Below are 25,342 nucleotides of genomic sequence, written 5' to 3' on the forward strand. Positions count from 1 at the left end.
CGGCCTCTTTATATCAGCCACCCATTCTACTCTCTTGCATGCAACGATAATATTTTACTACTCAATGCGCGTATATCCTGTTCGTTATTGAATTATGATTGTAGCATTTTATTATTACACCTCTGTCGTCTCTCTCCTACTCGCCGTCAATTTGTTCTCTCGGTTATTTATTTTCTCTCCCTTTATTTTTATACATCACACATTCAATTATAAACTTCGTTCTTAGGTATAACATGCTTTTGAGTTCAATATAGCATTAAAACATTAAAAGTTCTATATGAATTTATGGAATCATTAGTTATATTATCAAGTCACGCAGGATTTTATTTTGCTTATGTAAAATCGATAAGGCGATGATTTTAAATCATATAGTATTTTATTAGATAATTACTATAACATACATACGCAGCATGTACCATTCTGGGAATAAACATTGACAAATGTTTGGCGCTGGAATACAGAACACGTACCTACATTTATTTTTTTACGGTCTTGATAGTACAATAAATTTACTCTATAATATTATTGCGTTAGATTAATTCATGAGTAAAAACTAAACGTGCATTTGACGCATTTTCATGAAACTCAAACTGATCCTTTTGATATGAATCATAGATTATAGATATTAGATCTGTTACTACATTTCAAAAATAATATTGTAATATTTGTTAGTTTCATTTTTTTTTTTATTTTAAATACTTTTAAAATAAAAAAAGTAGTTGCATTTTTATTGGTAAAACACAATATTACACATACTATTATGATTACGATTTATGTTCTTGCAAATTATTGCACGACAACTATTATCGATTGGGAGAGACGTTGAACCCAACCGTCCTATATACAGTATACACTCTTGTATCGATTATTAACTAATGAAAAATATTCGACGTTAGGTATAATAATAAAAAGTTAATAAACAATAGAATTTTGATAGTTATTGTTATCTTGTTTTGTTGTATCTAAAATTGTTCTCGCTAGCTGATAAAATAAATCAAGCCAAATTTTGAGGTTTATTTTGGCAGACATTTTACCATTGGTTTTAATCAAATTTCAATCAATCTTTAACTGAACTATTTATTTGCACAACTTACTAAGTCACTAATTAGCATCTGTTAATAAGGATGATGTGGCGTGCGATGTAGAATTATTTGTCTATTGTTTTGTTATTAATAATATTGTTTCTTAATTAATTTGCCACTTTTATTTCATTTTTTTTATTCTTGATGTCAGTATTTAAGCTTTATTGGCTAATAATATGTTTTTAACATTAAGTTATCTACCCATACGTTCAAAATATTAAATAAATAAATAATATTATTTTTATTTTTAAAATTCTGAATTGGTCATTTAAAAACACGTGCCTTTATATTTTCCGAAACTATACTTCGAAATGGATTTTTATAAATTATAATTCACAAGAACTGATTATAATTTGAAAAAAAAATTCAAAAAAACAATTATTATTCGGATGGCAATTTAAATTGTGTTTAAAAAAGCGCGGTGAGGTACAGATGAGGGAGGGTTTAACTAACGAAAAAAAAACTACTATCAGTAAATATATAGATAGGTAGGTTCTGTAATTGTCAATCCAATAATCTTTAACCAAAACATTTCCATTACGCTCATAGCATATTATATTTTACTATCACCGTTATTTTTCATATTTGCTGAACAAATTGAACAAATGAATTAAGATTATTATTATTTTAATTATTTTAGGAATAATTTTATACTAAGAATTATTTTTTTTCAAACTTCAATACAATATCATGTTTAAAAATGAGGTTTGATACACGAACATGTTATATGTAAGACGTGCACATTTTCGTGCTTTAGACAATAATATTGAGAAAAGTGCAATTTACATTTTTGAGATTTTATCAACGAAAAGCAAAAAATAAATATTTTGTATATATTATTATGATATTTTAAATTACGATATGCATAAATAATACAATAACATACATAAAATTATGATATAAAACAACAATCTACTATTTTATATTATCTCAGAGAGAAAAATATTCGGCGGAAAAATAACTTTTAGTCGTTCCTATAGTAACGCCGAGAAAAAAAAACGAATCTAATTATATATATAAAAAAAACAAGTGTGAATTTTAAAATGGTACCTAACTTCAAGTGCACTTAGAAATGTTTGGATTGGATGGTGAATTTTTTCTCTATCAAAATGTCGTTGGGTTTTCTATTGTCGGAAAAATGCAGTACTCTGAGGGCCATTAAAACGGGTCGGATCGGTTCAATATTTTTTTCAAAACGTTTGCTGACCGGGCGTCCTCTTGTTGATAAAATCACAATGATCTCAAACGCCAGACCCTTATATACACATCAAAACGTGTATTGTGATGCTGCTCAGAGCTTGTATATACTAGTGAATATTACGCGTTCGAATTCGATTTTTGAATCCGATCCTGCAGTTGTGAACACGCTGCACAGTCATCATATTGGTTTCAAAACGATAACGCAAGAGTTGTAATTTATTTCTGTCAGTTACACTTTTCAGATTTTTGCCATTTTATTACATTCTTTGCAGGCGATCGATAAAATAAACATTTCCAATATATTTGTTTTAATATTAGGTATATAATGTGCGAATCGAAAATGTTACGAAAACTAACCAATTATAATATAAGTAATAATAAGATATTCAAACGATATAGGTACCTACTATTATATTTTCGATCGTCATCATTATATTATATTTATATAGTCCAGTGTGAACATGAGTTAATAAACAGATTGATGTGATTCGTATTCTGAGATTATCTATGTGGTCGAAAACTATCAAATTATGATATTGTGGTACCTACCTATAATAATTATTATGGTCTACTCAGTGATTTAATTGATTTAATAAATTTTGAGAAAATATTATATTCTGTGTCAATTATATTTTATTACACATGATAAACTATTTAAGTAAATACTCGGATATCGTAATAATAAAAATAAAAACAGTGCATCAAGAATTAATGACATTATTATATCGATCGCAAACGATTTTTTTTATGTACTTTAGTTTTTGTGAGTAATATTCTAGTCGCATAATATGCTCGCGTTCGAGAACATTCTAATCACGTTCGGCGCGCAAGTCCAATGCCACCCCATCACTGCAAAAATTCAAAACATAATTATTTCACAATAATGTGTCAGCCAAGCTGCGAAAATTTATTCCAACAACCCAAAAACAGTCACGTGCTTTCAGTTATTTTCATAAAATATATTAATTTCCATTCAATTGACAACGTTATAGGTTTCATGTAAAATTAATAACCGACAAATGGTAATCACATTGTACTAGCAGGTACCTACTGTCAGTGTAATATGTGAATAATTTTGCGATCGGAACTAATAAACAAATAACATTATCGACAGCTGATAGAAAGTGAACGGCTAAATCGATAACATTATATTATAGTGTAGTATATTATTACTTCGAGTTGTTGGTATTTAAGTTGTGATTCTTTTTTTTTTTTTTTTTTGCTGCACCTGATGCCAATTGCTTACAATCGTTGTTCGATACCCAATTTATTCTGCAATGTGGTGTATAATAAATTAAATATAGATTTTTTTCTGCCTTTAATTCGAAATGCACAATCACGCCATGTGGCATGTATATATTATTATATTTGTCACGCGATCCGGGTCCTGCTGTAATTCAATAACAATGTTTATTTGTACAATGTGCGTTATTATATTTGTTTTTCAGTTCACCGGATTCGGATGACACGTACTTTGGAGACGACTCCGAGGAGGGGCGCGATGATCAATACCTGGTTTCAGACAGGTGCGAGAGCAAATTCTACGGTTCCGTGCATGGGGGATCGACTGCTGGATCGACGGCCGCGCCAGGAGGATTCAGTGCTGCCAGCGCCAATATCACTAGATCCATTAAGGTAATAATATTGTTATAGAATTTGAACTATATTGTTAAAATAGGTACCTTTTACCTAAAACAAAGCTCTAACGTAAAAATTCAACGTTATTAATCGGGTTTAAATTGCTAGTATCATTGATGCTATTAATTTAAAATCTTTACACTTACAAACCCATAAATGTATACTAAAACTTTTCGAACACATCTGCAGGAATACTATGGAAATAATAAATTATTTAACACTAAACAGTCTAACGTCAAAATAGTCACGATAACATAATATTATTCGTCGTGTTATAATATTTATAGCTACGATGTTTCATGTCAATTTTATTTTATAAAAACCACGACCCGGTAATATTGTTGACACGTGTATGTTCTTCGACAATATTTCACTATAATAATAAATCGCTTATGTTATCGATACACCGCAACACAGCCATTGACACAAGACTACCGGGAATGTATCACATCGTTATGAATTATGATATTTTATTTTTCGAAAAAAACGACTGTGTGTTGCGTCGTTGAATCGTGGCCAAAGAGTATTATTATTTCAATAATAATAACGATTATAGAGACTATTAAACGAAATAATAGTTAATGGAAAATAATAATATAGTAGGTATAGTGGTCTCTTCCGATAAAAAAAAAAAAAAAAAAGTCATAAAGAGTAATATGGTGCTGCAGGTGTGGTCAATTTTTAGTCGATATAATACGAGTATCTATATTGACACCACTACACTCGATACGTATTATAATTATATAATAATATGATGGCCGTTAATAACAGTGGACGCGAGTTTCTGAGTCGAGTCTCATTAGTGAAAGATTTAAACACTGCAGTACTGCGTTTAAGAGTTTAAGCGATCAAGTTCCACGCCATCTCTAATTATTATTTTCAAAAGAATTTGGCGGAAAAACATCAATTTTCCGCATCATTATACTGTGGAATGTATCATTGATCCCACGATAATCCAATTATACGGTTTTGAAAATATGGTATTCGCAAAAGATACACTATAGATCGATAAAATATTCTGGTGTGTATAAATATTTAATATGGCACGACTACTGCATACTGTTATCAACCTGCCGATAGACGTAAATTCCACCCAACGAAGGGGAAAAATTGTAAATTTTATCTAATAGATTATATAGATAGTAAAAAGTGTGTATTAATGATAACGCCTTTTTTTAGTTAAAATATTTATATAGTCATTTGCACTCGATGTCACGGACATAATCGTACGTGCATTACTGTAAATGCGCGAAGAAAAAAACTTTTACTGTTGTATACTTGGAAATAATAATGAACGGGTAATGTTATGCAAATTACAAAATCAATTTAGCACTACCAAAATAAGCAGTTTTTCTATTCGCCTAAAAGTTTTTTTTTTAATTTATGATTTGCATATGGAATTAAATAATTTATCATGTATGCAATTAATACACTATTTACCTAATATATACATGATAATTATTAATAATTAAATAAAATAAAATATTCTTTAATAAAATAATCTTTGTTACTAATGGAAAAAAGAATTATTAAAAATGAAAGTGTTTTTTATTTATGTTCTATATTACAATTTTGTTTCACAATCTGTACTTATACACATCAGATCCCAACTCATATACTTCAATGTTATTTTTTAGCAAATATGATATGGGCGTTATTTACTACACTATTTTTTATCACCCGTATAAACAACTATTATATAAGCTCAATTTATTTGCAAACACCCGCAGCTGTATTCTGCAACATGTATCATGTTTTTTCAAGCATAATACTCATTCTCCCCCCACAGACACACAGACACAGACACACACACACACACACACACACACCCTATTTTATATTATAATTTATAATAAATTAATTCAAATTTTGCTTTACAGAATTTTTAGTAAATATAATTATTCAGAGCGCTCTGTGGTAGTTTAATGTTGTTTTTTTCAAAAGAGAACCTCCTTGATTGTTAATAATTATTTTTTGAGCAGAATTCATATGGTTTATTTTGAAAGTTCCGATGGTATCTAAATCGAAATTCGAACCTGCTGTAGTTTCTGAGTAATCAGACTTCAAACTTGATTTATTTGAACGAATGCATAATTAAATCTCAAAAGGGTTGGGTGGGGTCGAGCATGTTCGGCGAATCACTATGTATAATATATACGGCGACGACTGCTCTCGTTGCGCATACTATTATTGGTCTCTGTTTCCGGTGTCCGCCATCGCGCAAAACAGGCCGCCACGTATCTGTGCCCAGCCATATTCCCGTGGGTGGACATGGGACCGGCAACCGAAGAGAGCGGAATGGTGGTGCTCAAACTGGTCGGCGTATTTTACGTGCTCATCATCGTGTTCGACGTACTGCTGGTGTTCGTGTCTTCTGAATCGTCAACTTTCGTCTACGTCCTGCTGTACGCCCTGTTGATTGCCGTTATCATCGTGCTGGGAGCCATATCCCGCAAGCCCCAGAACAAGTGAGTGCCGTCTGCAAATATACATTATTACTATTAGGTATATTAATATTTAAAAGTATGCATCAATTTTATTAAATTATTATCATATTATCGCTACAGTCACGTGCAGTTCGATGCTTCTAAAATACCCAAGTTGAAAATATAGTCCGTCAGTTTTCTCTCAAAATTGTTTCACGAGAATTCCTCCTGCAAAACTTTATTAAACTAGTAGTTTGAAAACACTGTAGTTTCTAGTATTTAAATTATAATTAAATTTTTTATCTTCTTGGATCTAGACACTATAGAGTCAAGATGTGTATTTTTAGCGCACAATTGTATAACATAATTTCATAAAAAAAAAACAAACAAACAAAATTAAGTTACTGTGTATATTTTAAAAAAATGTACCTCAATGTAAATATAAATTGCACACATACTAGTATTATTGGGGCTTTTAAGTTTTTCCAAAAACCAAAACAATCGATTTAGGCTGTATATTTGATTATGTTAGTGCCTACTTTTAGACTATAAATAGGCATGTCTAATATGTTTTAAATTATAGTACAATTTTTAATAAGTACTTAAAAATATTGTGATCCATCAAGACCATAAACAGTATTTAGACATATAAAAATTGTATATTTTTCATGACGAGAAGTAATCTTACATCCGAAGTTATCGTACAAAAAAATATATTTAAGACAAATCATTATTAATTATAATTAATCGAATACCAACTATCTTCTATTATTTATAATAATACAATATAAACATGTTATTTTAAGTTTTTATTAATTTATTTTAAATCTTTTTCTAGCTAGGTATATATAATGTATTCCGCCCGTTTATGTAAAAATCAAATTTTTACAATTTGTTATAGATACATGCAAATATACTTCACTGCCTAAAAGTATGAGTATTCAATAGTGATGTTATGATCAATACATATGGTGCTTTTTATTAGACAATTTAATGATAAATAGTAGTGATTTTTTGTCTATATCAACTTAATTTATAAATCTAAAAATTAATCATGAATTAAATTAACTTTAACATGTTAAACTGCCAAAGCACATTAAATAATAATATATTTAATTACTAACATGATAGGTAAACTTATTAGTTTTGTATTTTATTTTACAATATTACATATTTGAAATTGCATATGTGGTCCAGATAGTGATATTACTGAAACCTCGCTGCATCTTGAAAAGTTTATCCTTTCTCTTATTCTTGTATATTTAACATATAAGTTCTAAAAGGGTGACCTATAAATTATACATTTATAATACATGTTATCAAATCTAGATGATATCTCACCAAATATTAAAATAGTATAAAATTGTATAAAAATAAAAACTAAAATATAAACCTACCTATATAGTATCACTTAAAATAATTAAAGAATTTACATAATTCATATACATTTTTTTTAGTTACAACAATATCTTATAAACTATGGTAGTGTTTTGACAAACGATACATTTTATTTATTGACTAACAGTTTTTTTCTAAATCATTATTATTGCCAGTATTATATTATACGTCACTCATAATGTATTATATAACACACATGCGCCATAAAATTAAAATTAAATTATTATTTCGATATGTATGTCTTTAATTCGTTGTGAAACTTTGAAACATTTGAATAATTTGATTTGATTAATTAATTTTAACAAACTTGTTCATAGAAATATATTTTAAATTGAAATGTTGTTTCTAAATATTTTAGCTAAGAATCCTTTAAAGAACTCAGTGTTTCATTCCTTACAAATGCAATTTTATAATGGTACCGAAACCCTTTCTAAAATATTAGCATGTCACGTGTGTAATATTTCGAATCTACACGCCATCTGTCACACACATTTTGATGTCGATAATGTACATTAGTAATTATATTTAACACGCATTTATACATGGAAATTGCTAACGTTCGGATACATAGGTAATATCATAATTGGATATTTGTATGGATGTTTTACGAAATGTCTTGATTAAAATATTGTAAATAATTGATACAAACTATATATACAAATATCAAAATCAAATAAAATTGATTGTATATATAAAATATTTTATAAATTTTGTCATGTTCATTATGGCAGTCAACAGTTATAAAACTTTGTACGAGACGTTTCGTTTGTTAAAGAAACAAGAAGAATATGATTTTTCAGAGACTATTTCGTAATTATTTATGTCAGAACAAGATACGTTCCCTTAAAGTTTGGCTTCAACTTGATTACGATTTCTAAGTAAATGTGCGGTTCGTCAAAGAGTAACAAGTACAAGTTGCTTGTATACAGGTACTTTCAAAACGTTTCTATAATATTGTTTGGTTTGACCTTAATAACAAATTGAATTTGATTCGACTCTACAAAACGGAAATATATTTCGTATTTTTCACTTATCAACGGGAGTTTGGGGATAATATATAATTTTCAAATTTTCGATCATCTTTTACAACATCTAAATCGTTTCGTATAAATAAACTAGTTTAAGACACTGGTCAAAGAGCATAGTTTCAAAAAGACAAAATAAAAATTATTTTTACTTAATATAATTAATATATGGAATTATAATAATAATACGATACATTTATCAGATAATTACGATGATCGTACATATTACATTTTATAACACAAAGACTCAATTATTAAAAAGAACATCGTCAAATAGATGACATAGTATGTAATTTTGTTTTTATATTTCATAACATGTTAATTGATAATGACGTTAAAGTAATTTATTCTAATGTTGATGTTGTGGAAGATAAATTAAAATTTTGCCGAAAACATTAAATTTATTATCATATTGTGTTAAAGTATTTAATTGTCATAACTCATAACTCATAATACATAATAATATACAAATATGTATAGCATATTAATGGTTTAGTCAATACCACCTTACCGTAAATAGTGTGAATAGATTAAACAGGTAAATATGGTATAAAAAGGTAATATCTTAAAATTAATCTAAATATATCATTACGTAAAGTAAAATTTGGAGTACATGTAAATATTTTGAATCCCCACGAATAATGTTTTTAAATGATGACAAAATTATATGAATCCTCATCATTATTCATCGATTAAATATGACAAAATTCCATCAAAATTTGAATTTCAAATTAAGCAATACATTTTCAAGAATTTTTATTTAGTGAATAATTATTTATGAACATTTACAGAAAAAAAACTAATAACAAGTTTTAAATGTCTATAAATAGCTCAAAAAAGTAAAACGTTTAGAAAATTATATGTAGTAAATTCTAAAAGCTAACATGAATACTTTGTGAAAATTTCAAGTATTTCTACAGTTATTCGTTTTTGAGTTACAGCATAAAAACAAAACCGATTTAATTGAATATTGGTTTTATGAAAAAATTACCTTTTCCTTTTTTTTTCTAGTTATTTTAGTAAGGGATTTTTATTTTTTAACTTCCTCATACTAACAATTTTCAAACCCCTAAAGTAGAAAACTAAAGAATTTTTACTGCCCTAAAGGTGATGACAAACATAAAGAAAAAAATAAACTCACATTATTATAAAATTAATAAATTTATCCATTCACTCAGTATTTAAAATATCCCAGAACCAGGAAAAGTTGTCTCTAAATCATTGATTAGTAGATTAAAGTGAGCTTTGGTATTATACATCTCAACATTGCCCTTGTGTAAGATCTCGGTGAGTTAACTAATTCTTAGTTACCAAAATCTCTAGCCATCGATATTCTATACTACGGAACTGTTTCAGTTCATTCGAATTAATGGCATCACAAACTCAATACAAATTACTCACGTTCTGACGATTTATTTATTTATTTTTTTTGTCACGTATTTCACTTTAATATCACGAGTAAAAATTTTGTTGTCGAAAATGGAGATTACAATGTGGCTATAAAAATTTAATGTTCGCGTAGGGAATGTGATGTATATATATATAAAAAAAAAAATCGAAAAGTAAGCCAAATAGTTAACCATGCTTTATTTATTAGTTTCGAGGGACGATTTTATACAAATTTTAATTAAAAACCCACATGACCCAATTACTTGTTTTGTAAATGTAAAATATCTATGAATTAATAATGTATAATATATATGAAACATATTTATAAATAAAATTGTATTTAAAAATGTTTTAATCTAAAATCTAAGTTTATTGTACTCCAAATGTTTAAAACTGTCAATTTAGTTATTAAATTATTACTGAAATTCGTCGTTAAAACTGTTTAACTAAAACAAAATTACAAGTAAAATTATTTATAAAAACAGGAGGGTCCAATGTCTTGGGAAAACTCGATGTCTAATAATAACAGGCATCATCGTGATAAAACATATTAAACTTCATGTTTCGACAATATATATTTTTTATTTGCTTATCACCGCTACGAAGGGGGTTGTAAAAATGTCAGGCTGGAGAAATATAATAATATGAAATTCCGCCTTTTTTGTCTACGCAGCATCATTATATGAACTTTGAGTAGATATTCCTTCTTGTATGTTTTTTGTTATACAGTATAATATACTCGCACTTGTATTATTACTGTCGAAATTAAAAATACTTTGTCATTGATAATATTTCATTTTAATTATAAAAAATAAACTTATATGGTTCGTGCATGGTTAGTACAATAATAATAATAATAATAATAATAATGACACACAATTCATACATTTTTTTTTTTTTTTTTTGGAAAAATATATTACCATCAGATATTAATTTAACAAAAATGAGTAGTATATAATATATTAAGAAAAAAAAAAAATACTCATTGCAGTACGAAATTTAAAGTTACTTACTAAAGATAATTTAAATTTCCTTGAGTACCCATTTGATACTGTTGATCTATGTACGAATATACACATATCAATATATTCTATAGTATTTTATTAATATCTATAATATTATTATATTTTGTACAATATTATGTAACTGTATAAAAACGTTTTATACATTTGTAATGATAATTATTTGCAAGCATCGCACTGCTTTTTACATTTTTTACGTCTGGGGTATGCTTAAAAACACAAACCTCATAATAGTAATTATTGTATTCTCATTGTAAAGATGTTTGTTTCTATTTTTAGAAACCAATTTATTTATTTTTTGGTTTTTAATAAATCATCATAAAAATACTAACCCAGTTTATTGACATGATATAAAGAAGTTACGTTAAATATATAATATTATTCTAAATTTGTATTTTTCTATTAAGTATTAATAAATGTATTAATATAGCGGTGACTTATAGATAAACATAATATAGGTACAGTTAAATATCTTATAATAGGTATTAATATAATATAATAATCAATTTTTTTTTTATTATTTTAGTTTTATTCAACTAATAGCCTTTAAAATATCTTATTATGATGCATACTATTGTGCTGTAGAATTAAGTGCCAATTTATAATAAATAATGATTTTGTGATTTTATCGTTTAGTTTTCGATTTATACTATTTTAAATTCATGGAATATTAATATAAAAAGGGTTTGAAAAAATTTACATTGTTACTAAGCAAATATAATTTGAATAAATATATTTTTATTGTTTAAATTAATTTGAAATTATTTATACTTTTTTATTCTACTTTTACAGACAAATTCTCGTTTTCAAAACACCATGGGTTCCATTTGTACCGTCATTCTCAATTGCCGTCAATTTGTACTTGATATTTCAACTGAGCACAATGACTTTACTTCGGATAATCGTATGGGTTTCAATTGGTATGTATAAAATATAGAAAAACATTTTTAGTAAGATACTACTTACATTTAGTTTATGGTATAAAAAATTCGTATAACACGTTTTAAACGTCAAGTAAAATATTCAATTCATTGAATCCATCGGAATATAGTAACCTAATCTATAAATGAAATGGTCAATTATTATTATTATTTTTTTTAACTTTAAAACTACTTTATCAATTTCACATTTTAGTTGAAACGGATATAATTTATTTTTGAAATAAGTAATAACAAAGTTTTATAAACTTTATTCTTTATTCCGAATAAATTTAATTCGTACATTTTTAATATTTACATATTATATACTCTTTTATTATTATTAAAAAAAATGTTTTTTTCAATGAATTTAATTGAATGTTTTATATTTCTCGAGTGTAACTATATGTATAGCTACACAGAATAAGTAATCTATTAATTTCATTTTTGTTTTTGTAACTGTTTTAAGGAATAGTATGTCAATATAACACAACTAAAAATATAGGTACTATAAATCGAATTAATAAATATTTGTAAATACTCGATGTTGGGTCTTATCAATCTAATAGTTTTTCAAAATGTGAACTTTAAGTAAGTTGTCTCCTTGCCCGTACATTTTAATTAAAAATTGTCGTTAGCCAAAAGTTTTTAAAAAACGTTTAACTTAGTCATTCAATGATGGAGAACGTACAAATTTAAGCTGTATTCATAATCGTTTAAAATAACTCACTTATCTTTGTCATCAACAGCTTTTTAATGCATTCAGTCGAAGGAAAATTTATAAAAGAAAAGGACGGATATTATTCGTTTTATAGTTCCTTAATAATAATTAAAACGAATGCATTTTTCTTTCTCACTTACCCATGTTAAGAATTATTATTTATGTAAACAAGAGTTAGATTAGTACGTTTTGATCGCAGCCATCCTTCAATAGCAAGCAAATTCATAGTCATTAAAAACGTATTACTATTTGTATTTTACACTTAAAATTAATAAACTTTCATTAATTATCAACTAATTTTGAATGTTTAATATTAGGTTTTTGCAATAGAAAAGTAAAATTAATTTTCGATTTTATTGAATATTATAGCGTTTGGTGAAATCTATAGGTAAAGTATTCAAAAAAGTTAGAGTGTTAGACATCACAATATTAGAAAACCTAAAATATGATTTCAAATTATTTATATCGACAAACAATTTTTTCCGATGCTAATCAGACTGTCATTTGTTGGACCTACAGCTTGAATATATGTATATATATATATATATATTTTTAACGCAGCCTTTCATACGTGTATATATTATTACTAATTAGTGGTATCATCAAAACAAATTCAACAAAAAATGAATTGCCATTTCATCAAGAAATTCATAAACTTATAGGAAGTAGAACAATTAAGTATAAATAAATAAATAAATTATATCCTATGTAGTAAAAATTAATGTCTTAAAAATTAGTATCACCAATCGTAACGACGATTAAATAACAATAATATTCAATTTTAAGTTTTTACAATAGCTATTATAAGTAAAAATGTTTTCTTATAAGAAAAAATTAATTACAACACCCCAAACATGTATTGACATCTGACACACATACAAATTTATATGCACAATATTTTGAGTTGAATTATCAAATTATGATAATATATAATGTTATAATAGTGTGTCATTTTTCTAGGTCTATTTGTTTACTTCTATTATGGTATAAAGCATAGCACGTTGGAACCACGGGTAGACGAGGACGAGAGAATTGAACTGAAAATGAAATCGCAAACGACAAAACCACAAAATAATCGGCCACAAGCCCCAGCTTCGGCGAAGACTTCCACTAACACCAACATCACTTCCACCTCCAATTCTACCACCACCTCCACCGGAGTCACCTCCACTACGACTTATTCTACTGCAACAGTGGTCGACGAGAAGACCGAACCGAAGAGGCCGACTAACTTAGAACCGCTACCCGCCAGCAAGGACAGTAATTTGTTTGTGTCACCGTCCGCGTTCCCAAAGTGGGAAGACTAGAATGACTGACCAAAAAATTCAAAAAATAAAAAAAAAAATTATAAAATTTAAAAATAATAAACGTTTTGTTGACTCGGTGTCGAGACTTCAACAACGTTGTGTGTAAATAGGGATGTAAAAAAAATAATAATAATAATAACTACTTATAAACTTATAATATATTATTACGGTTACAAAATCAATTCTTTGGGCTACCAAAATGACTATAATACACTATAATATTATGTTATTTATAACACGTATAATACACGTGATATTTTTAATATATTCTATTACCTAGCTACTATTATTATATAAAAAATCGATATTATATTATAAATTTGATCTGTAAAACGTAAAAAAAGTGTCCTGTATTAACGAACGAATTAGATCAAAAAAGTGTTGAACTATTTGAGCTATAATTTAACATCGTCGGGGCTCGTTTATTGATATGCATTTAAATGTACAATTCAATATGTCGTTGTTCTATTTTTTGAATTCACGTTCAATCATATTCCTCGTGGCGATTAACATTAACTTAACTTCATTATATACTAACTATCTTATGATCGCCCATCGTTATACTGTATGTAAGACCTATTACCTGTCCACCCACTCGATCATTTGTCTACGGTTTTTTTTTTTTTTATTGTCTCAAACGTATAACTGATTTTATTACAATTCAAAGTTCATTGCCTCCGCTAGTCTGTGAATTAGTGGAATTCACAGTCGAAATTCACCACGACAATTGACAGTAAAATGATGATTGCAATAATTTATTATAGGCACGAGTTAAAATGGTTTCTCTTGTTTTCAATATTAAATTGAGTTACCCGGTTTGAAGCATTTAAAAATGCATTCGCGATATAACTCTTACTACACACTAATGATCATTAGTCGATATCGATTTTCATTCGTTTGCTTTGTTCATTTTTTGTTCAACACTCGCGTATTACAGTAAAATTACCAGTGAACTATAATATAATGGTATATTTCATTTTGACTTACAAAACAGTAAGAAGATTTTTTTTTATTTCAATTTCCAAATAATTAAAAAAAAAAAAAAAAAAACAGTAACAGTAGTAACTAACTTTATCTGCAGATCACTCGACTTAACACGGATATCGTTCTGTAGCTTAACGTATACGATATTATTACGCTTCCCCCTGCATTGTGATTTACATCTGTGGTAGGCAAACTTTACCTATAACTACCCGCCTACCTATAACTAACAAATCAATAATATATTTTCAACACGTTTAAATAAACCGTCGACCATTCAAATGTTCAACAATGGTCGTTTTCGCTTAATGAAGGATTTCTATCTATATTATATACGCACTCGAACGAGAAGTAGTGAGGCATGTCTATATACGCTGAATATAATATGAGTGTGCGTATATGTGTATGGTTATTGATTAATATTAAAACGTAAAAAGCTTTTCTGTTGTCTTTTTTTAATTGCTAGATGTACTATAATTCATATTTTATATCGGGCCCTGACGTCCGGTTACGTTATTTCGTCCCTATATTCAGTCGTAATGTTTTATTGGAAGGCTGCCGATTTTGTCGAACAAATCCTCCACTTTGCCCACATCGTATACACAACGGTATTGCAGGTGGATTTATTTAATCCCGAAATCGTTTTCAAATAGTCAATGATTTCTCCTATAGATTGGACATACTATTATGATTTATATAACAAAAAATAAATGTATGTATATACATTATAATATATAATACACACATTCTTATTATATATGTTTACAAAACAATATTTGTTTGTTTTATTGTTGTGGCAAGACTGGTTTTATCGAATTGTAACGTAAAATAATTTGAAATGTTTTAAATTTGTTAAATAATTATTATGTTTGTACTTGATTGAATATAATATTATACAAGCTCCTTTTCTCAGTGGTCGTCGGCAATAGAAAAATAGTTGTAAATTAATAAATTAACAATTCGTGCCTAAACTACATTTTATATCATAAAATGATTAACGGGATTATAAGCAGGATATTAAGCATGTAGCAAAAAATCCATGTAAATTGACTGGAAGATCGATTACAATGACCACACCCCAATCACCCTCGGTTTGGGCTATAAAGTCTCCGTTAGAATAATTTCGTCTCGTTGTTTGCTGGCGACCAAATTATATTAAATTCCTAACTTAGATATTAAAAAATAAATATATTATAGTGGTTTTTCCTATTAGTAAATGAACAGGTATTATGTGTATTTTAAAATTTACATTAATTTATAAACTATTTACTTCATAAATTCTTAGTTATATATTATAGAGCGTGTTTAATAAGTATTACTCCTAGTCCCTAGAATGTTAGTATAAATTATATTATACGCTTTCAAAATGGAAGTTGTCGCGCAAAGGTTCAAATCTTCATCTAAAATTATTATTATGAAACACAACATTGTATAGGCTGTATATTATAATAATTATCTATAAAATTGATATATTATATTGTAACGAAAATCATTGCATTTTTTCTTAAATTGTTTTACGTGCCTTAATTACACAACTAAATAATATTAAAATATTGGAACGTATGCGTATAATAATGTTTATTGGGGAAAACAAATATTTGTACTTATTCGAAAATTTTATTTCCTCTTGGAAATTATTACTCTTAAATTTATTTTTAACCTTTATTACTAAATTGGAAAACTGTATAGAAAATACAATATTATAAACAAAAGAAGTATAAAATTCAGGATTTCCAATACGATTAATATTACAGTGCCATTAATCTGATGCCAATTTTACGATTATGCGTACATTTTGTTCGGTTACCATTATTATAATTATAAATATTATTATCATTATTATATTATTAGTAGCATTATTATTTGTAATATTATTAAATTTATTATAATTTTTTTATTGTTCATACAATATTTGTTACTTTTATATCATATGTATTATTGTCATCGTTACTATTTATCATTTAGTTGTAAGTATACAAAATTAAAAATAATTTTACTGGCGACGAATACTAAAAATGAAGATAAAATATATCTCGATACTGGTTCAATATTAAGATATTATATTGGAATTCCAAAATTTTCGAAAATCATATACGCGTAGTGTGGATAGTTTGTTTTGCAAGTCTAAGAATTATAAAATATCATAACTTCAAGGCTCATTGTTTAGGTAAATACATTATTGATAACTGTGGTTGGAAGTAAATTACATATGAATATCCAAATGCCTAATTTTAATATGGCGGTGTTTCTAAGAATAATACACGTTCGGTAACAGCTGATTTAACAAACGCTCTAATTCAATGATTAAATAGTAATGGTGGATCACGATTTCAAAGATTTTTACTAGTGTGAAACATAAATCAATTTTTTTAATTCAATTCACTAAAAGACGAGTACTATGTTTCGATTGGTTTGTATTTGTTTAAAATAAAATTTATATCATTATTATTATGTGCCAATTAATATATAGGTAATTAAGTCGTCAGTTCTTAATTAAAAAAGAAAATAGTGCAGTAATAATATTTTCGTTATTTTTAATTTTTTTATTTTCATTTCGTGAACTAAATTTAAATTGTACGGAAATAATATTACAATGATATCAGTGGCAATATTTATCCAAAAACCAATCCATTATGCACCTTTTATAATCAAATAACCAGAGGAAATTTTTTTTGGCATTAATTTTTCCTCCTAAATACGATATTCAAATTATGATAAATAGTATTATAAAAATATTTTACACAAATAATTCTCAAGCAATTAGTTAGGAATTCGAAAAAAAAGTCTAAACTTAATATTTGTATCCTTTTTTTTTTTTTTTGTTTTTCATTTGTTTATCGCATTGCAAGTGTGTACATTTATTTATTTTTGTTATACTTCTTTCAAAGTAAAATGTGCACCAAACACTTTGAAATATGTAGCTCTGATTACATAATATTAATTCATAAATAGTTTATTTAATTAATTTATCAGTGTCTTCGAAGTATAAAAAAAAAAAAATGATTTAACACAAATGCGTCTTGTAAAAATAATATTTATACTATATAGATTAATGGTTACTTATAACCTCAACTATAATTATTATTATCATCCTTCACATTTTTATATATTGCATCTACATATAATATTATATATAAATATATATATATATATATACAGGGTGTACTAGACCTATTTAACAAATATAGTAACATTTGTAATGCAAGTTTGTTAAATAGTCTTGTTACACCTTATATATATATATTATGTACGAATATTCAATGTTGTAAAAAAAAAAAAAACATTTGTTATTATACACTTTATATTATAAATATAAATAAAAAAATAATAAATATAATATTATATAAAATAGTTGTAAACTTTTAAACTGTTTATCTTTCATTTGTTTTTCTAATATTATTATTATTATTATTATTATTACGTCTTTTATCAGACTTTTGAACATGTTACCTAATAATCGTTATTAATTATTATAAATAATAAAGAAATTTAAGAAAAAAATGTATGTAAAATATTATTTTCATGTATTTACTAACAATATTTTAGGTAATGGTAAAATTTCAAATTCACTATAGGTACGAATAATATTTTTTGAATTAGGTAAGTAAAAAAAATTACAATAATGGTTGTTTTACGTTTACTCATATAGTCATATGTACAAAGTTGTTAAAATGTATTCTTCAATCACTCATAAAAATATATGTCACTTTAAGCTAAACTTTTTTTTTAAATTGAGTTAAAAGACGTTATGAAAAATCTTTTATAAATATATTATATTTTCAAGCTTTTTTTACAAACAAAATATTTTATCATACATAACAAAATATACCTTTAAAAGTACCTCAGAAAGACAGTAAGGCTTCACAGTTATTAAATTTTAGTTAACGTACAACCAAAAACCAAAATAAATTTAAACGTAAAAATTGCAGTTTTTTTACACAATATTAATAGTTCAAATAGTGTATGGTAGATACTCAATATTAGTACCTACTCGTATGTATACAAGGCAAACAACATTCAATTTTTCGAAATATATTAATGTTTTTGAAAATATTTTTTTTTTTTTTACATAATTTCCAATCGAAATAAAACACCATTTTTAAAAATATTTATCATCATTTTAAGTTTTTAATTTTTTTAATAATAAAATTATAAGTAATGAGTAATTAAAGTTTATGAGTATGATGTAGAAGGTATGGTTAAGGTTAAAAGGTATCACTCATCAATACTTTAAATACTTATAACTCATAAGCTACTCGTCTGAATTACGGTTTTTATGTATCAAAATACTTGAAGAAAAATATTCTGCTTTAGAACTTCAGAAAATGATATTTAAAATGTGTTATTATTCATTCATTCATTCGCTCAAAAAAAAAAAAAAATAGATTACTTCAAAATTATAACGATAATATATATATATATATATATTAATGTTGTTTTATTTCTACTAAAAATTATGTGAAAAATATAGATTTTCAAATATTGAGTGTTGTTTGATTAAAATGATTAACTATTTTTTATATATATATGTATATAAAAACATAGTTTAACAATAGATCAATCGCTCTATGTTTAAAATAGAATATAAAGTAATTAAAATATTATTATCGATTAAATACACGCTTTAAAAAAAAAACTAAATGGCGAATAGCAAACAAAAAACCGTTGCAATAACTTCCAATACATTTTTATCGAAAACAATATAGCAATGTATAACAATATATAATATATAATATATATATATATATATATATATATATATATATATATATATATATATAAAAACTAATGACTACTGGGTTTTATTGTGAGGTAGGTTGAGCGAAACGTGTGATATCGACTCGAAGTTCCGTTGCAGTCTCTGCGTTTTATAAATCCGTTTAATAATTTTTATTATCGGTCGTGTTTTCTCGATATTTTTACACTATAGAAATGTATATTGGTTTGTTCGAACCGTTCATATGGATATATGAATTAAAATTATATAGATGTACAACGTAAAAAAATATAAACAATTCACAGTACGAAAAATATTGTACGAGTTACAATATTATACGATACGATCATCGCAAAATAATCAGTAAAAATATTTTATACTCTGCTCCGGACTGAATAAATGTTTCAAATATTTTACTTTAAATTCAAATTTTTCTAACGAAAAAACAACGTTCTGACAGTTTATCGAATAAAGCAAGTTGTGTGCAACCATAACGATGAAATTCGTTTAAAAAAAAAAAGTGAACAGGATACGAAAATAGGCAAATATTATAATATAATATTATGTTGAAGAGAGTGCGGGTACAAAATTATTATTCCAATAAATTATCATCGTGTTATCATGAATTATATTATATTTTAATACCAGTTAGCCGTTTAATGTTTTGACATTGCTGTGTTATATTACTGGAACGCGATCGTTTAATATTAATTATAAAACTTGTATCTCGAGCATGATATTATAGCAAGTACCTACGTACACGCGTTCGTAATTTAATTATTACCGACAGTCAAGATATTATTTTCGAGTGTACGACGTCGTTTAACGCGCATACGTATATCGTCAGTTAATTCAATATTTTTCGTCGTCTGACGTTGATTAATATACATCGACCTTTGTATATTGCGACGCTACGTACTATATAATAATATTTACGCCCTCGAGCTCATATAAAACGTTCCTGAATAAATTCCTTTACCCTATTGGTTGATTAAAATATATTACTCACATAAATGTGTGATGGATAGGACGCTAAACAGCGATTTTCGCAACTTAGCATCACATTTTTTTAACAACGAAATCGAATATTGTTGTTGATGCGTCAAACAGAAACAGAAAATTGTGAAAAATACACCCATTTATTACCCATAAAAAAAAAAAAAAAAAAAAAGAATAATAATAATTCACTTGCTTATCATACATTATAATATTGTAATAATATAAAAGGTGTATGTGTAATTTATTACAGGATAACAGTTTTTCGATTTCGCATTAGCTGTGACAGAGTATCTATCTATTTTAATGGCAGTCTTTTTTTTTCTATTGGCATTGAAGAACAAACGATTAGCATATTAGGTGCATTATGTTACGAGCTATATTATTTTCGAAATAGTGATCTCCAAAATTCGAGAAAATGAAATTTTGTCAGGATCAAAGGCGTTTTGGTCAAAATGATTGCTCGACCACTCGCCATATAAATATATAATTTACGTTCGCTTTTTCTTTTAATGTACTTCATAAAAATTGTATTTATTTTCTTCAAAAAAATTTCAAGCACCTTATAATAGTGATAAAAGAATAGAAAAATCGATCGCCTGAAAAAATTATTTATATTTTTATATATAAACGTCATAGCTGTCGTGTTTATAACTTCCAACGTGTTATTTTGTACCTTTTAAATGTAAGTATCCATCTATTCATTTATACTATATCTTTATTTTTATTCAAACTTTAAGCTGTCACGTATCTTATTTATGCGTTAAAATAAAATAGTGCTTGTGAGTGCGAACAAAAGACGTAAGCAATTCAAATATACTTTTGAAATTTGTAAACAATTCCTTCATCTACCAAATTATAATTACAATTATAAATTAAAAATGTATTTTTTACGAATATAATACACGCCATATTTGTGAATAAGTAAACTGTATTTTGAAATTCATAATCAACAGTCTCTAACCCTTTAAATAACTTATATAAAGTATATGGAAACGGTCAGTAACAGGTGTCACTAGCCGAATTCAATAGCAAAATTAATGGTTTTTTTTTTGTGTGTGAATATAATAAGCATTCATTCTCATGAACATTGAATTTTCAACATATTATCAAATTGCATATTTGGAAGAAGAAAAAATTCGATAAATGAATTTAACTATTTCCCTTCGTACACATGTTGTAACAATAGTTTTACTCAAATATTTGTTTTTTTTTTTTATAATTACAAGTGAATCTTGATATTCCTTTCAATTACAACAAAGGTTATGATTGACAACAATTTTAGTGATCGGCGTGGTTAAAAATGAATATTTTTTATATTAAATTATATTATTATATTCACTTGTGGAATTAGATTTAATGTGTAATCCTACCATTACATTCAAGTAAAAAGTGCTGTACTTTACTATGCCATGGATTGGAATGAAGATGGACCCACTGCTACTATAAAGCTGTTTATTGCCAACGTATGATCGTCAATTAGGCATATAGATTATTTACTGTAATCATTGGTTTTATTTTTTGTGTTTCTGCCAAAACGCTTGACCGCTAATACAATGATGTTCACTTAGTTTCCAGGTATAAACTGTACAATTTTCTGTGTTCTTCAAGCAAAAATTATTGTTGGCGCAGTTTTGGAACGATTAGTCTACGTTACATATTAAATTTCTACATATAATACGATGCTAAAGATGCTTGACATGTTTTTTTCGCCAGGACACCGGGTCAGTACTTAAAATTATATACTATGTTGTTTATTAGTGGGTCTATGTCTATAATCTAACCTATTGACAGCTGTCTGTAAGCCGTATTGCTGTGCAACATCAATCTCTGGTCATCCAGTTGCACTATGACCCATGTTGTGGTTGTTTATCAAAGGCGTGTCCGCCGTCATAAATATTTGTAAAATATAATGTTCTAGTGTTATATGTGCCTGTTTTTTAGTCCGTGGTCCGTGCTGTGTACGCCAGACGTAGTGGTCCGTTTGTGGTCGTATTTATAATTCCATAATTGCCTTATCCATTAGTGTCATCGAAATAGTGACTTCCGTTTAGTCCTTTGTGTCCATTGTCCGTTCAAACGTATGTGTCTAGTACATTCGTATCGTGTTGGCGCGTTGAGAAATAATTCATCAGTCACGACCTCTTATTATCACCTCCGAGCTCTTATCGTTGGAATACTTATGGTCGTGTTTTATGTTAATAAAAAAAAAAAAATATATAAAATATAGGTACTCGCATATATTTTAAATTATACAAGCTATATTGTGATTTTATAAATGCTTATTGAATAATCAAATTCACACCACCAAAAATTAATGATAATAAATTCAAATTTGTAGAGTACAGATTGCTTAGTTTTTAAACCCTATGCCGTGTAGGTACTGCAAGTTACTTACAATACGCATAACACACAAGCGTAAAATATATATTTTATATTAGTTTTTACAGAGTTTATAGTATACCTATTATACGTTAATTTACTAAGAGGCGATAAATGGCGTCACCATACCACCTCCCCCTTATACCACTCAAAATTTCACTGTTCAGAGGCACCTCGTTACGTAAAAGTACGTGTTTCCGTTATGATGATATGCACGACCCCGACACCCCATTATGATTGCCTTTTTATGCTATTGACATTTTGGATAGTAAACGGACTAGTGCAATTACACTTCACTACGTGATATCATGTAAAATATATGGTGACTCCAACCTTGATTTGGTTGCGAGTGAAGAATCGTACTCATTATATGGCTGAGTATGTGTCTACTTGTGATCTATAAATCTGGGCAATCTGGCGGATTCGTTATACTGCCGTCTTAAAGAGACGTCTTCGTCAGCCTGTATTGATTTATTTAGGTGTTATTCTGTAGAGTATAATACTTGTTGAACAACAATAAAAAGTCACCTTTGATTAAACACTTCTTATCCCAATTACAATTTTACTATCTTCTCCACCTTATTAAAACTGTGAAAGTCGTCGAGTTACACCAGCTCCAATAATATTGTATAGTGTATACCTATCATAATATATTGTACAATACAATGTATGCTTCATCACCATATATTTATTTATATATTTACTATCGTAACATTAACTGAACATTAATTATACATAATAAAATACAAATATAATATTACAAATTATTGCATAACTATATAAAAATATATATTATATTTGAGTGATAAGACTTAAAAAACTATTATTTTAGTTACAATTGTTCCTATAAATAAGAATTATAATAAATTATAATACATGGTTCAATAACAATGTTGTGAAGTTTGTTGTAAAATATATACATAACATACATTAACATTTTAGTTTTTAAGTTAAATAGGAAAATATTTTGATTTTTTTGCTAATATACAATTAATGTAATGGTTATCAATAAAACTGATTAATTTTCATATTTTTTATGTATCATAATTCACAATAATTGCGATTTATAGTTGTAGGTTTGTAGCTATTGAAAAGTTGAGTTTAGAGTAATGTCATTGTGGTTTTGCATCCACGTAGTGACGGACCTAAAACAAAATAGGTAAGTAGTAATATATTAGCTATTTTTAATGTATCATTGGTCCTGCCCTGAAGGCAAGCTATATAAAAATTAAAGTATTTGGTTTTTTCTAATCTATTAATAATTAATATGGTATATATAAATTATATTAAAGGATATAAAATATGTATTTTACTACCATATCGGTTATTGACATAAACACACTGAAACATTTTTAAATGTATATGATTATGGAGCGTGCAGATGATTGGCATCAGTACCTATAAGAACATATTTTGTAGATAGATATTTCAACGGTAGTTTGACAGTTATAAAAAAGTTATTTCATAAAATATGGAAACTTATGTTTGTGTTTACTATACATAGTATAGTTATTATTAAATGTACACGAGCTTATGATTATATGGTAATAAAAGATATATTTGAGCAAAATAAATTTAATAAGAAGTATTTTTTTCCACAACAGTATTGGGTATAAGAACTTTTATTATGCGATGTATTCAGATTTAGATTCATTACTAGTCTAACTAGGTTATAACTTAAACATATATTTCAAATTCAGTCACGACTCACAATGAACATATAATCACAGGATCATACACGAATCGATAATTTATCACATATTTACACTAAAATAAATAATCATAAAAACGAATTTAAATCATAATAATATAGTGAACAAGATAATAAAAATGAGAGAAAAAATTCATCTCACTTCAGCATAGTAAAATATAAAATATTTAATGTATGTTATTAGTTAAATTTTGAATTATTTAGTTGAATCTTGTCGGTATAATACAAGTGACCTAGCTGCTGCTGTAGTACCTGTGTTACCATAGAAATGTGAGCGAGATTCAAATTATATTTCAAACAACTACATACGCCTCTCAATCGAATACGTTTCGTTTCACTAACTCAAAAGTATCAACATAAACAAAGTTATGATTACACTTTAAGAATAATTCAAACCATATCAATGTTTTAATATTTAATATTATATGGC

At 26.9% G+C, this 25,342-nt stretch overlaps 1 protein-coding gene across 4 annotated transcripts in view; it reads left to right on the plus strand.

Annotated features, from left to right (window-relative positions):
• Positions 1-17,554, plus strand: part of LOC114119591 (cationic amino acid transporter 3) — a 137,354-nt gene extending 119,800 nt beyond the window's left edge. For all 4 annotated transcript variants that reach the window (XM_050197942.1, XM_050197943.1, XM_027981187.2 and 1 more), the window contains 4 exons: positions 3,731-3,917; positions 6,150-6,388; positions 11,973-12,100; positions 13,779-17,554. In XM_050197942.1, coding sequence (XP_050053899.1) covers positions 3,731-3,917; positions 6,150-6,388; positions 11,973-12,100; positions 13,779-14,125 — 901 coding nt within the window. In that variant the 3' untranslated portion in view covers positions 14,126-17,554. The remainder of the gene's footprint in view (positions 1-3,730; positions 3,918-6,149; positions 6,389-11,972; positions 12,101-13,778) is intronic.
• Positions 17,555-25,342: the final 7,788 nt, after the last annotated feature.

Source organism: Aphis gossypii, chromosome 1 (genome assembly GCF_020184175.1).
Source record: "Aphis gossypii isolate Hap1 chromosome 1, ASM2018417v2, whole genome shotgun sequence".
Taxonomy (NCBI): Eukaryota; Metazoa; Arthropoda; class Insecta; order Hemiptera; family Aphididae; genus Aphis; species Aphis gossypii.